Genomic DNA, 19180 nt, shown 5'->3' on the forward strand with positions numbered 1-19180 from the left:
CCATTAATTCTCAACGCTCCAAGTTAATTAGGTCCGCTTAAATTAACCGTCAAGTTCTCCTTAAGTTAATGAATTGGATGGGTTAGCGCAACGCAATTCACCACATTCTCCAAAAGTCCTTTACGTGAAAAGCACAATAAAGATACAATCAAAGATCATTAAGCATTATGAAAACTATAAGTGTTGACGAGGCATTCGTTACTATGGAATACGCATGAAACTTATGCCAAGAATTCGTTTAACGCGATTGTTTATAAGCAACCTCCACTACTAATGAATATAAGTTCGTAACTATTAGGTGAAACTCACTTATATTCTAGCGTCATATTCATGCATGAAAATTAAGTGTGCACTCTCAATAAACATACATAAATAAGTTATCAATCAAACGGTTAAACAAATTGAATCCACAACTTATGAAACGCAATTAGAAGTAATCAAATCAAAATGCAAGCATAAACATATATTTCGAATTCCCCCCTAGCCAAGGGGGTTTTAGTTCCTCATGGTACAAAACAAAGAGAATCAAAGAAACACCTAAACATTCCAACAACTCAAACTTGAATTGTATGAACGTTTAGGCCCTCTTCTCTTCCATTCATCATTCGTACAAAACAAAGAGTATTGAAATTAAACATTGAAATCAAAGAAACACCTAAACATTCCAACAACTCAAACTTGAATTGTATGAACGTTTAGGCCCTCTTATCTTCCTCTTCGTTGTAGCACAAGGTCTAAGGATAGTTTGATGGTGTGAATGGTTTGGGGAGTGGTGGAGGAATGGAAGAGGAGTGGTGGAAATGGAAGGATGGTGTTTGGATTGTAAGGGAGACTCACGGCACAAAGGGGGAAGTGTTTGTGGTATGTACAATGGATGAATTTCTGAAATGGAAGTGTCAATGAGAATGAATGCAATGGATGCTTATTTATAGGTGAAATGGGGGGAACATGACAGCTAGGAGGGAATGTGGCTGCATGTTTGAATGATTAAAGGATGCATGTGGGTTGGAAATGCATGTGCAATGAATATGTGGCTGCATGTGCAAGGGGACAATCTGGAAATGAAGGTGAATGTGCACGACAATGGCTTCTTTGGTGCTGAAAATGCATGTGAAAGCATGTGTTGGCTGAATTAAAGAATGTGAGGGAATGATGAAAGGGGAAACATGACAGCTAGGTTATGATGATGAGTGCATGTGCAATGTTTTAAAGGATGGAATGCATGTGAATATGATGGAAATCTGATGGGAACTCACGGCAAGGATGATTTCTGGTAGTGAATGGGTGTATGTTTGAATGATTAAAGGGACATGTGGGTTGGAAATGATGAAGGAAATGCATGTGAGTGACAACTAGATATGTTGATGAATGCATGTGGAATGTTTGTGGTGAGTGAATGTGCATGGCAATGAGTGATTTTCTGACTATGAATGTGTTTGCATGTGCACGGTTTTAGGGAGAAAGGTGGATGAATGTGCATGTGAATTAGGTTGTGAAAGCATGTGAATGCATGTGTTGATGAATGGGATTGTGGAGATGCACGACACATGTGTAGGAATGGGCTGGAATGTGTGGTGGATGAAGATGCATGTGCAATGAAGTGGAATGGATGTGGCTGCAAGGTTTTGTGTTAGGTGATAAGTGGTGATGATAAGTAATGATATGTGATTATGATAAGTGATAAGTGGTGATGATAAGTGTATGATATGTGATTATGATAAGTGATAAGTGGTGATGATAAGTAATGATATGTGGGAGTGTGGCTGAAATGAAGGAGTGGAATGTTGGAATGTTATGCACGGCTAAGGATATAGGAAAGGTTTAAATGTCCTAAAACTAAAGGGAACAAGGTTCCAACACTTTGGTCTTCAATTAGGTCTTCAATTTCGTCTAACACTTTGGCTCCAAGCATAAGCTATCCATCCTTAGCCAAAAAGTGCTCCAAAAGTCTCCAAAATGCATCTTTTTGCTCCTTTAGCCCTTTGGACCTACAAACACACGAAAATAGCTTAAAGTACTAAAATAACTAAAGAAACATAACGTAAATGCACGAGAACAAGCCATTTAAGTCGCATGAATATGCTCCTATCAGTCTCCATGTACTACAAATCGGTTATACGTTAACAAGCCCGAGCTCCTTGCCAATAGGATCGACGCTATTGGCTACCAGGTTGGCCACCAGCTCTCCGAGCGGTACACCTTCCCGCACTCTATCCCAACCACCATGCCTTCACTAATTGTCCCTTAATTTCATTGTAATTGAATTGGCTTTGTTTGATCTCACAGATTTTGGTTTTTTAGGGTCGCAGGGGAGGTGGGGGTGGGGTGGGATGGGGTGGGTTTTTGGATGGGAGGGGAGGTGAAGAGAGTGGAGGAGAGGGAGGTGGGTTAGGGGGAAAGGGTTTCTGGGTTTCAGTTTTATATTTTATTTACTTTTTAATAGGGTAAATTATTATAATATTTTAATGTATAAAAAATTATTTTTTTGCCACGTGGCTTAAATTTGGCAGTCACGTCAACTCTTAACAGACCAATGAATGAAAAATGTAATAGATGTATTATATTGAAATAAAATAGTATGTGAGGTATGAAAGTGAAATTTTTTGAAGATGTTGTATAAGGTTGCAATAGACCTCAAACTTGAGGTGGTAAAGTGTAATGTACCCTTTAAAATATGAGAAATAAGGAAGGAGAAGTAGAACAATGGTCCCCCTAGTCGATCTTATTCCTTATTTTTTTTAGTATTTGATTTTGAATTTTAAGAAAAAATAGCATTTTTTTTCGATTTTTTATGTGCAAGTAAATGCGAAGGAAAATTAAGAGTAAATAGTTCCCATTACTTATATTTTAATAAACGCAGAGAATTCAAGAATAAAAATGATTTCAATTTCAATTCCTAGTAAGTAAACATGTGTTAAGGGATTGAGGACTAGGATAAGCCACAAAAAAAGTGTCAGCCACTATTGGGCAATGTTTTAAAAAGCCTCGCCTAGACCCTCCTAACCTATGTTGCGACTCACTTAGACAGAAAGTAAATAACTTTCATTTTGCATTTTATTTTTTCAATAAATTGTAACAGACTTGTTGAATACTTAAGGGAACACATATATATACTTATTCATCATGTTTTCATTATGTTCCAATAGCTCATAATATCTGTCATTCCATTTTGTAGTTTACGATGAAATCATATATATTTTAAGTATAAACAGACACTTGTTTACATGAAATATAAATGGATTTAATTAAATCCGCCTAGTCTGCCTAGGTGCCCGACTATACCCCACCTAGCCGCCTAGGCGCTAGGCTCCAGCCCGTCGCCCAACTAGCGCCTAGTGTCTTTTAGAACCTTGCTATTAAGATATCAAATATAATACGTCATCGCCATTTGAAAAAAGTTGAGGTTCCATTATAAACCAATTGTCAATATGGGGAATTATCTAATTTACTTATAAGCCCATGCAAGGTCCCTCCAACCCGTCACCTGTGGCGAATTTTCAAGCCTAACATGTGGACAACACAACAGAGTGACCTGAAGTGCGTGTGGCCATTTGGCTTCACACGTGAAACAATATGGTCTGACACCATTAAGAAAGTTGAGGTTTCACCATAAAACCAATTGATAATATGAAAAAATAACTCAACTTACTTATAAGCTGATGCAAGATCTCTCCTGCCATAAAACTGATGCAAAATTCCTCCTACCATCAATGTGAAACTCATTCTTAATACCAATTATACGAGTCAAACTTGAGAATAATACGCTAGTTCGTAAAATGATAAAGTTTCTTAAATGTGTGAAATTAAGTGTGCTTTAGAGAGTAGAATAGAGAGTGGTTTAAAATTTCAAATGACAATCTGCTGAGTGATTCAAACCGGAAGGATGTGCCCAATAATGTCACGTGACAAACTGAATATTCTTCTAAAAAAAATAAGTAAAACCAAACAAATATTTAGATATAAAAAATGAAACAAATTGGCTCAAAAGAGGATTTGCAAATTTTTATTACCTAAAATTGATCAAATTTTTGTTAAAATATTTGAAGGAATGCTAGAAAGATTAAATTTGTAAGCTAAATAACATAAAAGTTGATGAATGAATTATTATTGAAATATTAATTAATGTTTATTTCTTATTTATAACACATTAAGGGAACTGTTATTGATATTTCAAAACTTTCATTTTACACTCTAAACTTTCTATATTTAGAAAGAAAAATACACTTGTGAAGAGTGTATAATGAAATTTTTGAAATGCCAATAACATTTTCTCACATCAATTAATTTACAATACCGTACAAATTTATTCTTCACTAACGTTACTTTTGACAAAATTATTATTTGAATTAATTTCTCCAAAGATCAAGGAGTAGGTGAACTGGTTAACTTCCTCAAAGCATCAACGTGGAGGACTGCAAGTGGGTTCCCTCCCAAGATGATGAGTGGGGAGTAAAAGGACAAACAGAAGAACCAGGGGATTGACGTGGAACGCATCTATCCGTCCGAAAAATGACAGGACAAAAATCCATGTTAAGTCATCAAACTACATTTTTGCCCATCATCCTTAATTGGTAGTAATGTTTACTATAATTCTCTATAATTTTATTGAATGAATTTAATTTGGAAATTTATGTTTATGTACTGTACATCTCTCAAAATTTATTCTCATCAGATAAAAATAAATAATAATAAACATCATTATCATTTTATTGTGGTGAGCAAAATTATTTTTAATCAGATAACTTGGGCCCAGCAAATAATATTAAAACGTAAACCTAAAAAGTTGCTATCCTTCTTTTGCCCATTTCTTTTGTGTTTTGAGCTTCATTTCAATGTCCACTGGATACATACAGTGAGTGAATAATATATTGATGATAATAATCGTATACAATAAGTGGATTTATTTTGTGTTGGCTCTAGAGTTTGGACTTTGGAGAGAGAGGAAGAGAGAGAAAGATTGAGAGATTGAGAGAGAGAGAGAGAGTGAGATATGGAGGTCGGGTTTTTGGGGCTGGGAATAATGGGGAAAGCCATGTCTATGAATCTGCTCCGGCATGGCTTCAAGGTCACCGTTTGGAACAGGACTCTTTCTAAGGTATTTTAAGACTCTTGTGCTCTATGTAATCATCCCTATCAAAGCTACTTGTTTGAATGTTGCTTAATCTTCTATTCCAATCGTCATGCTAGATTATATCTGTTGCAATGCTGAGAATCTGGGCATACATACAATCAAACGAAAATGGATTTTTAGCCAAATAGTCCTTGAGATTGGTATTCCTTCTCATTTTGGTCCTGATAATGAAAATCAATAGAAGTGGTTCACCGTAAATTATTTTGGTCATTATGTGCAAAATTTGTCAATATTCTCGTTAAATTGTCACGTGAACGGCCACGTGATCACTTTTTAAAGAGTATTTATGTCAAACTACCCTTTACTCAACGTGGATATTGACAAATTTTTCATGGAAGAATAAAAAATGATTTATGGTGGATAAACTCATGGAATTTTTCTATCGATATTCAATGTTAGGACCAAAGTGGGGACTTATGAAGATTTCAGAGAACATTTTGGCTAAGAAGCCAATGAAAATTAATCTGAGATTCTGACAAGACAATGTCATTTTATCTCTAACTTTGATTGCAGAGTCATGAACTCGTGGAGCATGGTGCTTCTGTTGCAGAAACCCCTGCAGAAGTGGTTAGGAAGTGCAAGTATACCATTGCAATGTTATCTGATCCTTCAGCTGCTCTTTCGGTTGTTATTCTTCACTGTGGTATTTTGAGTTTTTGACACATCATCTACTTCAACTCATCAAAATATAAAATACTTAGGTGGTGTTTGGAAAAGATGGCATTCTTGAGCAGATTTGTGCTGGAAAATCTTATGTTGACATGTCTACAGTTGATGCTGATACTTCTTCAAAGATCAATGAGGTTTGAGTTACTTGCGAATGATATCCCCTCCTCCTTGTTTACATTTCTTGTGCGTCATTCCGGTCACCATCGTTTTTAAGACTTTCAAACGAAATGGGTAGAATTTTACCTTTTTACTAATGCATATGTCTATAGCAGGAATTTGTATCAAGAAATCTAAGTTGGAGTTTTAAACTTGTACGAATAGGCTAACATATGAATACTTCCAGAAAGTTGTCTCAAATGTAGGACAATCTGTAAAGGCTAATCTCTCGTGTAACATGTTAGACTTTCAATAAGTAAAAGGATTTTATAGGTAGTGAAAGTGAAAGACATTTTATCTGTGGTTTTCTGACAGATACAGGATCTTCCTGATTCAGAATGCTATTTTGGGCCTTTTCGTGTAGTGAATATGTAGACATGTGGGAAGGTAGGGTAGCTTCTTGACTGAATCTTGATGTAGGGTCAAGAAGTTGCTAGAATGAAGTTTGACTTTATACTGGTGCAGGTGAAGAGTTGGGGCTGAAAGAAGTAAGGTTCTAAAATGAGGAAAACCAAGAATTACGATTTTGGCTTTGTTCTTTACTTTTTATGGTCTTGCAGGGACTAACTTCCAAGTAAAAGAAAAGAAAAATTAACAGAGGGATGAAAAAGAAACTCAAAGTGTAGTTGAATACATTAAAAAACATATGTAATACATGTCCATAAGTTTTCACTACCAATTTACTTACTTACAGGCAGAGCTAGAATTGTAACCTTGGTGATCTGAAATGTAAAATAAATTGCATAAATATATATTCATGTTCAAAGCTAAATATTTTTATTTCCTTATGCACAACTTAGGATTCTGAGGCTAGAATTGGCAGGAAGTTCAGAGTGTTATAAAAGCTAGAAGTTAGAGTTCTTAGCGTCAGCACTCTTATGGAGTATATTTAGTGAACAAGAAAATGCAAGTCAAAACGCTGGATTTTTATGACACTTCAGAAAAAGGCCACTCACACTCTCCCAAAAAAAGATTGAAAATTAGCAATCTGCAGGAAGTTCATATATTTGTTTTGAAAAACTGTTCATTTAGAAAGGCTCTGTTGGTAAGCAGTTCTTGGTTGGATGAACCTGCACTAGGAAAAAGAAAAGAGTTAGATATTCAAAACGAGAGCATGAGGCAGTTCTATAGCTAAATTCACTTTACCAGATTATAGCTGACTGAGTAAAAGGAGAAGTGAGAAAACGTAGACTGAAAATTGTTTGTGCAATGTTCGAAAAGAAGGCTATACATGATTAGAATATCCCTAGTTACGGCCTGCACACTGGAACTAGCCTTTCCTTTTCTGTTTTTTTCTCACAGTTCCTGACATTCTTCCAAAGATGTGCCTCATCAATTATGCACTGATTCGGAGCTGCTACTTTGCACTTAAGATACAAAGCACGGTTGAATTTTTACTTCATCTACTATCAGTATTGCTTTATCAGTTAAACCTCAGGATGCTTTCTGGTGTTCTTTGAAGATGACTGTAATTTTCATATGTAGTTTCTTTATGTAATTACAGTTTTGAACTATTTTTTCATCACATATTTGAATAAAAAATATTAAGCGGAAAAGTATCTTCCCATATATAAGTAAGGTTTGCATCGAATATCTACAGGCAATTAAAGAAAAGGGCGGTTACTTTCTTGAAGCTCCTGTTTCAGGTAGCAAAAAGCCCGCAGAAGATGGTCAACTAGTTATCCTTGCAGCTGGTGAGAAGGTAACATGTTACGCAGGTTATCATTTCTGCAGTTTGTTGCTTTAAACATAGTTCTGGCTAGGAATTAAAGATGAAAATATAAAGGACATTGCTTGATGGGGACTGCTAGCAACCTTTGCACTAACCTTTACACAAAAACAAGACTCTTGCTTTTGGCTAGGAATTAAAGATGGAAAATAGAAAAAATAATTTCAAAGGCACTAAATGTCTTGGTTTTTGTGTAAGAAGATGACATATGACATTGCTGAAGTGAAAAGGTTCAAATGTAAAGATAAGTGCAAAGGTTGCTAACATTTCTCTTGCTTGACATTTGACCTTCTTGTTCAAGAAGGTGCTGCATGTAAACACACCCACACACACGTGCGGCTACGCGCACACACAGAGAAGAGAACAAACACAAATATACAAGGACGGCTGACTTTATTTGTGCATGTAAACAGAATATACATTTTGAGCCATCGGTCGCATATTTGTTTCAGTCACATGCTTTGCAAAGTTCACCATTGAATACGAGGGTGCACATGGGTAAAAGTGGCAGTTTCAAATGTGTTAAGCAAGATTTTATTGTTTTCAAAGTTAATTTGATCTAGGTTTTTTAGGAGCTTTAATTAGGGGTTGTCTACGAGCTTTCAAGTGCAATTAAGAGATATAGAATGGGATCATAAAATTTTAAGGAGGAGGAATAATAGTTCTATTACGATGATACGTCCTGAAGAAAATTGAGGTTCCACCACAAAACGAATTGGCAATATGGGGAGTAGCCCAACTTATTTATAAGCCCATGTAAGGTCCCTTCTCCCATCAATGTGGGATTCATTCTTAACGAATCGAATATTCTCCATGTACTTCATTTTCAAGAAGGATATAGATTTAGATTATGGAATAATGAGCTTTTGAGGGTATGGTTGATTTTCATTGAGATGTTTACTAACTTCTAGGATCAGAACAGTATCCAGTCTGTTTACTGAAGTTTTACCAGGATCGATAAATCAAAGATCTTATACGAATACTTCATTGTACATTTTGATTCAGATTATTGAGTTTTGTGGCATTTTATGTACTGGGGATTTATAATAGGAATAAAAAGGAAGATGGATATGATTCCACTTGCATCAACATGTTATAACCAAGCTGAATAGAATTTTAAAGTAAAAATTAAACTATAGCTTCTGCATCAAAATTTTATGAGCTTTTTTGGAGCAGTCATGAGTTTCTATAGTTAAGTCAGGAATCGTTTTAATGTAACATCACTGCATGATTTCACTGTTCAAATGTAGGCATTGTACGAGGAAGTGATTCCGGCTTTCAATGTCATGGGAAAGAAATCTTTCTATTTGGGGCAGGTTGGAAATGGAGCAAAAATGAAACTTGTTGTCAACATGATAATGGGAAGGTAATGGTTGCTTTCTGCACAAATGATCCATAATATAATGGAGAATCATTTTCGCAGCTTTTTTTGTCAAGTGAATAGTATTGTCTCAAGAACGCAATTATGGGGGTGGAATTTTCTAGTAGGACAGTATTGACAATATCAGATATTACTCTCATAATATGTTGTGGCACTAAGTACATTTGAAGACTTCTTTCAAAATGGTGGGCCATGAGGCTCTAATTTTCTCATTTTACACCTTGACGTTTTGACATGCAACCAATGTACACCTTCTGTTAGGTTGACTGTGTAATCAACTGTTAACTGTTGACGTGACAATCACCCGCTAACTATGCCACAATGAAGTAGAACACACCAAGGCCATATTGCGAGTAGATTCAGCACTGTCACTTCAACAATTAACGGCCAGACAGTCGAATTAACAGAAAGTGTAAAATGATTTAATGTTTAAACGTTGGGGTGTAATCTTAAAACAATAGAAACTCATGGCCCGATTTTTTAAATATTATCTTCAATTTTGGCTACTCCTAATTTACCTCAGATATCCTTGTTCCTGATCTTGTCCTTTCTCGTGTGGCCGCACATCCAACGAAACATTCTCATCTCCGCGACACTCATTTTGTGTACATATCAACAAAAATTATAAAACGTTTCTCGCAAGTTGACATCGCATAATAATCCAACTTGGTGCTTCTAATCTAGTATATATAGATTCATTATTCATACAACCGAAGCAATTATGGTAAATATATTACGCGTTCTGTTTATTGCAGCATGATGAATGCATTCTCTGAGGGACTTGTTCTTGCTGGGAGAAGTGGACTGGATCCTTCTGTTCTTCTTGATGTGTTGGTCAGTAGCTACCTAGACTTTATTTTACTAGTCGATCTGCTTACTGTTGATGAGTTTATTTTGGCAGGATCTAGGTGGAATTGCAAACCCAATGTTTAGGTTGAAAGGACCCACTATGATACAGGGCAGTCACTCGCCTGCATTTCCTTTGAAACATCAGCAGAAGGACATGAGATTGGCTCTTGCCCTTGGGGATGAAACAGCTACATCAATGCCGGTAGCTGCTGCAGCTAATGAGGTTATGCTCTTACTTGTTCTTTGTTAACTGTCTACAAAGTTGGCCATGGCGTAAAAGTAGAGTTTTCTTAACGTGATTCCAAGGTTTAGAAGACAACCCCAGGGCTGCTGCTGTCCAATAAAAGCTAATTTTAGCAGATAGTGGTTTGATTTCACTTCTTTCAAAACCCTTATCTACTGTCTACATATCTTCTATGTAACATAAGTCTTTCCAGTACCTCGCAACTTCAAATGTCCACCATCATCATTGAGAAACCATTTAAACACTTGACTCATTTTCTGAACTTTGTTAGTTGATAGTGTTGTTTAAATTGAATTACGTGTTTATACTTGGAAGTTTGAAATAATTGGAATTTTGTAGTGTAGAGTCATGATCTTAAATTTCTAAAGAGAAGATAGTAGAGTAGCATATAAAGATGTCTATACCCTTAGGCCTCTTTTTGGCGTCTAGGATTAGATTAGAATGGATAACCTTTAAGTTTATAGTATGTTGAACGTAGAGGAAAACGATTTTCATTTTGGGGGGATTAGATTGGAATGAATAAGCTTTCTTCTTGAGTAATCCAGCTTCTAACTTCAAATTGGCCACATTTTTTTCATTCTTTCTTTCAGCATACCTTGAAAATAGTGTTTTATCCATTGCAATCCAATTCTTTATACTAGACAAAGCCTAAGGAAACCAATATATTATCAGGAAGACTTGTAGTTTTATTGTCAAGCAATGAGATTTGGAATATGTTAACGTAAGAGATTTCCAAGTTCCAAGCAAGGAAAAGTTATTAATAAGTGGATCACAAAAATGTTGGATATGAGGAATTAAAAATCCCTTTCATGAGCATTACAAAGGCAAGTGTGAAGGATTTGTAAACGACTCCTTCCAGGTAAGGATTTGCAAATCCATCTCACATCTTTTGTAATGCTCATATGAAGCGTTTCCAATTCCTTCTATCTTACATTTTGCAATACATTCTTTAATTATTTGACCTCATTTCCTTATGACTTGAAAATTCTCTCGCTCAAACATAGTTTTAGAGCAATAATACCCTAACGATTTATGTTTATTATGGTATTTTAGGCTTTTAAGAAGGCTAGAAGCATGGGGCTTGGGGACCTTGACTTTTCTGCTGTCTATGAGACCGTGAAGGCTCTTGAAGAACCCTCTCGAAACAGCTAACTGCGTTAAGCTAACAAAGCCAATGCGCCGGGGGAGATAGCAATGCGGTCATACACATCGAACATGACCTTTACATGGAGAATGCACCGACAGAGGACTTTTAAATAAAACAGGCACTCATTTGTATCATACTCAGGAATGATTCTGTGCACTCCCATAAATTTGCTTTAAAACACTTTGGGAATTCTATCAATAAAAATTATTACCAAAGAATTATCACCTTGTTTGCATTACTTGTGGACTGGAATCTATTGCTAATAGCACGTTTATTGTAAAAACAGAAACTTACTGTTCTGTGCGATTTGACTTGGCTTTTATGATGGAAATAATTTTAATTAGACAGAAATGGTTTCCAGATTTGTTCTATATATTTTATTTGCCATATGTACTTTGAAAAACTAAAACCAAAACCATCATGCGTATTTTACTTACATTTGCTAGTGGTTCATTCATGCCTGCATTTCCACGGTCAACCTTTCAGGTATGAGTTGAGAGAGAATAAATAGATTGTAAGCAGCTGTGGATCTCATTCTCTAGTCTTTGTGGATATTCTTGGTAGAACCATTCTTTACAGAAATTCTTTGCATGCAACTTTTTATTGTTTGCTGTATATTTTGAGGATAAAATGACTATCGTTCTAGTTGCAGATCTTTGATATTAAAGGTTTTTGGGGTGTGGAGACTCAAATGTCATGGGTTTGTTATGAGCATTAAGTTTGTCAAATTACTTTGAAATTAAGGAAAAAAAGAGAGTAAGATAACTAATCCCAAATGTAAACTTCCAAGGGATACCAAAGAGGCTGCAAATATTACACCTTTCTAGCCACTTGTAGTACACTATATTTGTGTTACTGGCAGACCCCTGGTGAAAGTTGACCTGCGTAACTCAGAGTTTTTCTGCAGATGATTTCTCTTTCTAATCTAATTTACCAAAACATATGTGTGAAGATGATTTTGGTACTTCACATTGATGTTTCCTTGCAAATGGTATTCAGCTCATTCATGAAAGAGACTTGTTTGGGCAGCTTTAAAAGGGAGCTGAGCCCCTCATTCGTAATTATCCAGTTCAAAAAAGTTATCAAATCATTCAGAAATTAAAGTAGAAGGTTGATAATCCCATTTGAGGGAGTTGGTCAAGGGGGCATTCTCTTGATTGTCTTTAAGAATTTTTGGCGTTTAGTCTCTTAAGTGTTTGTTTGCAAAGTGATCAAGGACTTTACTAACTGTGGAAGCTTGCATTTTAAAGCAAAGTTAGGCCTGGTTTGGTACTGACGTGATTCTAAAAAAAGCTGGTATCAAAAAAAGTTGGGAGTTGTTTTTGTGTTTGGTAAACAATTCAGCTTTAGTTTTTTTTTCACAGTTTTGGTTGAAAAAAAAGCCAAAAACAAGAAGCTGCAAAACCCAGCTTTGAAAAACCAGTTTTTTTTCACATCTGTTGTACATATAAGTTTACCAAACATTATAATACTGCTTTTTTTTTTTTTTTTTTCAAAAGCACTTTTACAAAAAAGTTTACCAAACACTCTGCTGCTTTATTTCACAGTTGCTTATTCTCACAGTACAATTGCTTTATTTCACAGCACAGCAGAATCAACTTTTTTTCAAAGCACATTAATACCAAATTAGCCCTTAATATGATGTATCTTTCATATTGGCCGATTAACATAAGGGTATAGAATGTAAAGGAAATAGAGTAAACAAAGAAAATATATACTCATTCTTTGGAAGAAAAACTTGTTTATTTTGAAGTAGTAATGAATTAGAGAAAATATTGTTATTTCGACTCCCCTCTAGATATTTTTTATGCATCTGGCAATAAACTAAATTTAGCAAATAAAAATAGGGTAAATTACATTTTCATACCTCAGGTTTAGGGTCTATTTCAATTCCTTACAACATCTTCAAAACATTTCACTTTCATACCTTAAGTATTATTTTGTTTCAAAATAATACCTTCGTTACATTTTCCATCTATTGATCTGTTAAATGCTAACGTGGCTGCCACATATATGTCACGTGGCTGCCAAATGTCTGCCATGTGGCAAATAAAATAATTTTTAATTTTTTTTAAAAACCTGAATTTTCTCAAAAAATTGAAAAAAAAAAGGTTAAATTACACTTTCATACCTCAAGTTTGAGGTCTATTTCAATTCCTTACAACATCTTTAAAACATTTCACTTTCATACCTTAAGTACTATTTTATTTCAAAATAATACATCCGTTACATTTTTCATCCATTGATTTGTTAAATGCTGACGTGGCTGCCAAATGTCTACCACGTGGCAAATAAAATAGTTTTTTTAATTTTTTTTAAAAAACCTGAATTTTCTCAAAAAAAGGAAAAAAAAAAATGAAACCAGTGCCACCCCCCCCCCCCCCCCAAGCGACCCTAACCCAGAACCCAAAAACTTGCAAGAAGAAGAAGAAGAAGAAGAAGAACCCCAGTTCGTCCCACCTGAGCCACCCTTTTCTCCCATCCCCCATCACCCACAAAAATTCCATCCGAGATTAGGTGGATCTACCACAAAACTAGTCCAAAAATCATCTCAAACTCAAAGTATTTTCAAAACCCACCCGTACTGAAAATCATGAGATCCTGACTCGAGGGGGGCAGGGAAGGGGAGAAGGTCGCACGGTGCCGGGGGGGGGGGGGACTGAGTTTGGGGTTTTTTTTTTCCTTCTTCTTCTTCTTGCTGCTACTGCTGCAGGTTTTTTTTTTTTTTTTTTTTCTTCCTTCTTCTTGCTACTGCAGCAGGTTTTTTGGGTTTTGGGTTAGGGATAGGGATGTGGGTTGCTTGGGGGGGGGGGGGGGGGGGTGTAGTGGGTTTCATTTTTTTTATGAGAAAATTCAGGTTTAAAAAAAAAAATATTTATTTTATTTGCCACGTGACAGACATTCGGCAGCCACGTCAGCATTTAACAAATCAATGGATGTAAAATGTATATTATTTTGAAATAAAATAGTACTTAAGGTATGAAAGTGAAATGTTTTGAAGATGTTGTAAGAAATTGAAATAGACCCAAAACCTGAGGCATGAAAGTGTAATTTACCATTTTTTTTTCTTTTTTTTGAGAAAATTCAGGTTTTTTAAAATAAAATTAAAAAAATATTTTACTTGCCACGTGGCAGACATTTAGCAGCTACCCTAAAAAATAACTAGAAACATGGCAGCAAGAAATTTTTTTTTTTATATTAATAATAGAGTATAGTACTTTTGCAAAATTTGGAACTAATCCCCTCTTCTCTCAGCCGTCTCTCTGTTTTTCTGGTTGCTTTTCAGCTCTTGCCGCACCCTATTCATAAGTACAGGGTGTGGTTTACACGCCTATAATATGACTAGGAAAGCACATTTGCATTCCTGTTTCTTTTCTGCTTTTAGTATTCCTAATCTAATTGTACAAGAAAGTTATTCTTTCCTTATCCGTGTAAGACAAGAATCTATGCACCTTTAACTTTTTTAATACAATACTAAACAAAATAGGACTCTTTTTAACAAAAGACGAACCAAATCCTAACAAATACATGTGCAATTTGAAATATCAAGAGTATACTTTAAAGTTTCCCTCCTTTCCACTATTTTCTGCAGCATCTATTAAATTAAATCGGTGCACAGGTGATTTTATTTCACCGCCTGGCAGACTGTAGAATACTGCAGGTATGTGCTCACTTGTTAATGGATTTTAATAATGCTTTTGCTTCTGTGATATGAATATTTATGCTGATTGAGGTGAAAGTTTTATAACATGCAGATTTTTTGGTGCTGTTAAAGGAACATTGAAACTAAGCTCTTACCAAACTTGTGTTGAGCCCGTGATTGGCGAAATTTGGAAACTCTGTTCCAGCCTTTATCAATTTTTCTCATATTCATGGTTAGTAGAATCTAGTCTCTCACCACATATTTAGTCATGATTTCTGTGTTGGATAAGCCTTTTTAATGACAGTGCTTGTACAGCGCCCTTGTGAAATTAAAGGCTCATGGAAAACCTCCTTTTCGTTTTCTTTAATAATTGATAGCATGGAAACCCTCTTATATTGTTGGAACATAATTTTGGAATTCCCTTCCTATAGCGTTTTTGAACTATGTCAATGTGGCTCGGAAAAAGAGAAACTAAGGTCATCTCTAACTCTAAATATTGCTCCGTCCATAATTATAGCTATGCAAAAACATATTTTTCAAGAACAATCCAGACCATATTTATATATGGTCTTCAAGCAAAAGGGACTAAACATAGCCCTTCAATAATTTTATTAGTTTTAAGTTTATTTTTTAAATTTATTGGTTAATTTGATTAAACTACTACTTATACATGTTGACCCTAAAAATTACAAAGGCTACGTGACGCGTAGGCCGAGTAACTAATGAGCTAACTACGTCATTCGGTTGATGCGGGGCGTGCCAACTCGTCGGCCGAGCTTGGCCAAGGAGTACAATTTGTTGATGTTGCGTTGAGCACGTTGCTGACTTCTTGATCTTGCAATTGTGGCTGAGGAAGGAACAAGTCTCGGCCTTCGGGTTCTCGAGCCTGAAGACAAGGCTGCTAGTTCTGCGAAGTTCACAAATCGTTAGCGCCGGATTCGATCGCAGTAATTATATTCGTAAGAGTATAAGCACATCGAATTAACACCAGACTATATGGACACAAGTACTCAAAGGAGATGCATGTCTTGATGGTAAATGTGGTTCAGCTGTCAGAATGCCGAACTCTGAAACTCACTTGTGAGTATCCAATCATAAAACCACTCGGCGTTCCGCCGAATGTAGTAACTTGTAACACCTTATTTCGCCGAGAAGGCTAATAAGATGACATCTACCAATAAGGATTCAAAAACTCTTCTCGACCGAGACTTGGATATGTAATTAGTTGGCTTCGACGCAGTGCTTATCCAAACTGAAGGTGCTCCTTGGTTGGCTGATTCTACGACAACAGTGTTGTTTATCCAAACTGAAGATGTTCGCCGGTTGCCTTCACAGTGCTGTTTATCCAAACTGAAGATGTGTCGGCGGTAAAAGAAAATAAAAATCTCAAGATGTTTGAGAGGTTTGCGCAAGGCAATTGTGTGTTGAATTGGAGGTGCCTCTTTTCGTTGTTTTTAGCCTTGTATTTATAGGGACGAGTATGCGCTGGTTGATAAGCTGGTAAAGACTACCATGTTAGTAGAACTCTTCCACTGATTTGAGCCTCGGATAAGCCTTACTCCCCCCAAGACTCTGAACTTAGCCAAAAATACAACCAAATCCTATCCTTATGTTTAGTCTTATCAGTTATCACATCGAATCCCCAAATAATCCGCACACTTGGAGATGAACAAATAAATAGCCACCAATTATTTTATATATATATATATAAATAGTTAGCCCGGTCCACACGGCATGCAGACTATATGGCCTAATCCCATCATCAATTCTTATGGCCTTGAACTCAATCTCACAACACCATCACCATGCATTAAAAACCTAGCCTACCTAGGTTTCTCATCTCATCCTCACATCATCACCAAAAGCCATCATCTCTATTATCGTGCATGCATTCTGATCAAATGAATTTCAAATTCATTTTAAGCTTCCAAGTGCCGTCAGACATCCCAAATCAATTTGAACTGTATTGCTTTATTTGAGATATAAATAGCATCCTATTTATCTGGTTTAAGAAGATACCAAGAAGATAAATATTATGATAAAATCCATAATATTATCCTTTAGCAAAAATATCTCCATTTTTCCGTCTGACGGTTGAGAACTATGATCACTCAATGACCTTGATTACTCGGGCCGATGGTGTAAAATCGGGTCCAAATAATACCATATTAAAATAAAGATATCTGGACATAATTCTCGAGATGAATAGAAAATGTGAAAAAATTAGATTAAAATGAATATGTAAATTAAGTCATCATATCCAAGACCATAAATCAGACATCAAAATCATTATCCAATCATTGAAACCGGCAATGGTGGCATGAGGATCACAAGCCCTTGCGGCAGGATTAGGCTCCACATCGGGAGTAAGCCACATACTTCCGAAACGGGCTGGGTACCGGGCGCCCAACATTTGGTTGGAGATGAGTTTTGTCCAACATCAGGTGATGCTTTGACCCTTTAACCTCTCCATCAAAGATGGCCCAACTCTTTTACTTTCTGTGGTAGTTTCTGGTAAGTCCTAGCACATGTTGTATTCTCTCAAAATAAAAAGGGTAATTTTTAGTTCACTACTCAGAAGTTTTTTGGTTTTTAACTTTTCATATGTGAAGTTTTTTTTTTTTCATTCTTGTCTGATATCTAAAGTGATAATTGTGAGACATTTTCATTCATCTGTTAAGTTTTCTATTAAAACAGTCGTTAAGCTGTGAATTTACACCCGCGTTGATAATGATTAATCGCCACTTGTCAATCTTGACCATGCAGATATTTAAAAAATTTAAAAATAAAAAAACTAAACCCTAAAAGTAGGTTTTTAGTTTGGGTACTCTCTCATAGACTTCGAAAATACCACGTCACCTCCCATCGCTGGCGTCTGCTCCAACTGACATAATCACCGGCTATTCTTTCTCCTCCTCCCCCACTATTTCTATTTTTCTCACTCTCATTTTTCAATCGAATTGTGTGCCCTCTGTATCTCCTCTTATATTCTGTAATCACGATTAAATTATTTTAATATTTTATATTAATTTTTTTTAATAAAAATAACAACATAAAAAACAATAAAAAAAAATGTTGATTTAATTTAATAGTGACCACTATTCATTGGAGGGGATGTGGAGGCAGGCAATACAGGTCCTTTTCAATCTGCTCGGCGAGGTCGCCGTTGACTACCCCTATCAGCATCGCCTTGGTCCATCTGCTGCGACTCTTTCAGGCCGTGGTTGGGGCCAAACAGGGGGATTTGCGGCATCCAGTTGATTCCGAATTGAGTGAAGCTATGCTACAAGTCCTGGATCTCGATGTTGCAGTAGAAGAGCTAGGCGTCGAAGGGACGACGAGTTTACTTGTGCTCTACCTTCATTGGAATCCATCTTTGAGAGCACAGTAAAAACTGAGATTTGGGTGGATGAATTTTGGCCCTTCCCCTCTTCTCATCTCTTTCTCACTAGTCTAATCTAGCGGCTAGTTCCATTGCAACTCCAACCACCACTTCTCGCCTCCTGACACCGATCCCAACCGAGCTGCACCACCTCCACAATCTCCAAGGGATGAATGTTATTTTTGCCCCAATTTGCTTTTTTTTTTTCCTGTTATTAATCGAGGTTAATTTCTGTGAGGAAAAATTTTGGTTCTTGTAGGAGTGAACTCAGCTTCTTTCAAGCCAGTCAACAAGTGTCGTGCGGCGTTCGAGCGACGGTGCTCCTTCGACAGCCAAGAAGGCGGCGGAAGGAATTTTGGTTTTAATTTGATTTTTGGGGCTCTGTTTTGGAGGGGGGTTACTAAAGGAAGAAGACCTCAAATCTTTGTGACTCTTGTCTTGCTACCGCTGGGCTTCTTTTTTGGGGGTTGGGTTACACGAACTCAGAATTTCTCGACAGCAGAGAGAGATTGTGTTTTTTAGTTTTTTTTTCTTTTTTAAATTTAATTTAATTTATATATATTTTTAAATCTTTAATATTCAAGTGGGGCTCAGATTGACATGTGACGTTCAATTATTGTTTACGTGACCGTCACGTCACATATTAATGGATGTTTTAATAGAAAACTTAACAGATGTATGAACGTTTAAAAGCCAAAAATTGCTTGATTTGTCCAAATATTCATTTTCAACTGATGGTTGGATTATAATTATATGGAGTCCACTAGGCCATTATTTGACCAAATGGACATCAGGCTATCCAAATGTAGCCTCCCTCTTAGCATATTTTTGGTGTTGAGCTCCTCAGTT

The 19180-nt window shown here is 36.2% G+C and overlaps 1 protein-coding gene across 1 annotated transcript; it reads left to right on the plus strand.

The window, feature by feature from the left end:
• Positions 1-4801: 4801 nt before the first annotated feature.
• LOC137713182 (glyoxylate/succinic semialdehyde reductase 1) lies at positions 4802-11605 on the plus strand. The gene is made up of 8 exons (XM_068452449.1): positions 4802-5095; positions 5645-5755; positions 5833-5934; positions 7557-7658; positions 8936-9051; positions 9822-9900; positions 9968-10138; positions 11213-11605. Exons 1-8 carry the CDS (start codon positions 4991-4993, stop codon positions 11309-11311), a joined length of 885 nt encoding a protein of 294 aa, XP_068308550.1. The 5' UTR covers positions 4802-4990; the 3' UTR covers positions 11312-11605.
• The last annotated feature ends 7575 nt before the right edge of the window (positions 11606-19180 follow it).

Source organism: Pyrus communis, chromosome 13, assembly GCF_963583255.1.
Source record: "Pyrus communis chromosome 13, drPyrComm1.1, whole genome shotgun sequence".
NCBI lineage: Eukaryota > Viridiplantae > Streptophyta > Magnoliopsida > Rosales > Rosaceae > Pyrus > Pyrus communis.

What these genes read in the sequence shown, in the direction of transcription:
- LOC137713182 (XM_068452449.1), top strand. Translation starts at nt 4,991, where the DNA reads ATGGAGGTCGGGTTTTTGGGGCTGGGAATAATGGGGAAAGCCATGTCT. An exon ending in ATCCTTCAGCTGCTCTTTCG is followed by an intron (nt 5,756 to 5,832) that starts GTTGTTATTCTT and finishes TAAAATACTTAG; the next exon opens with GTGGTGTTTGGAAAAGATGG. An exon ending in CTTCTTCAAAGATCAATGAG is followed by an intron (nt 5,935 to 7,556) that starts GTTTGAGTTACT and finishes GAATATCTACAG; the next exon opens with GCAATTAAAGAAAAGGGCGG.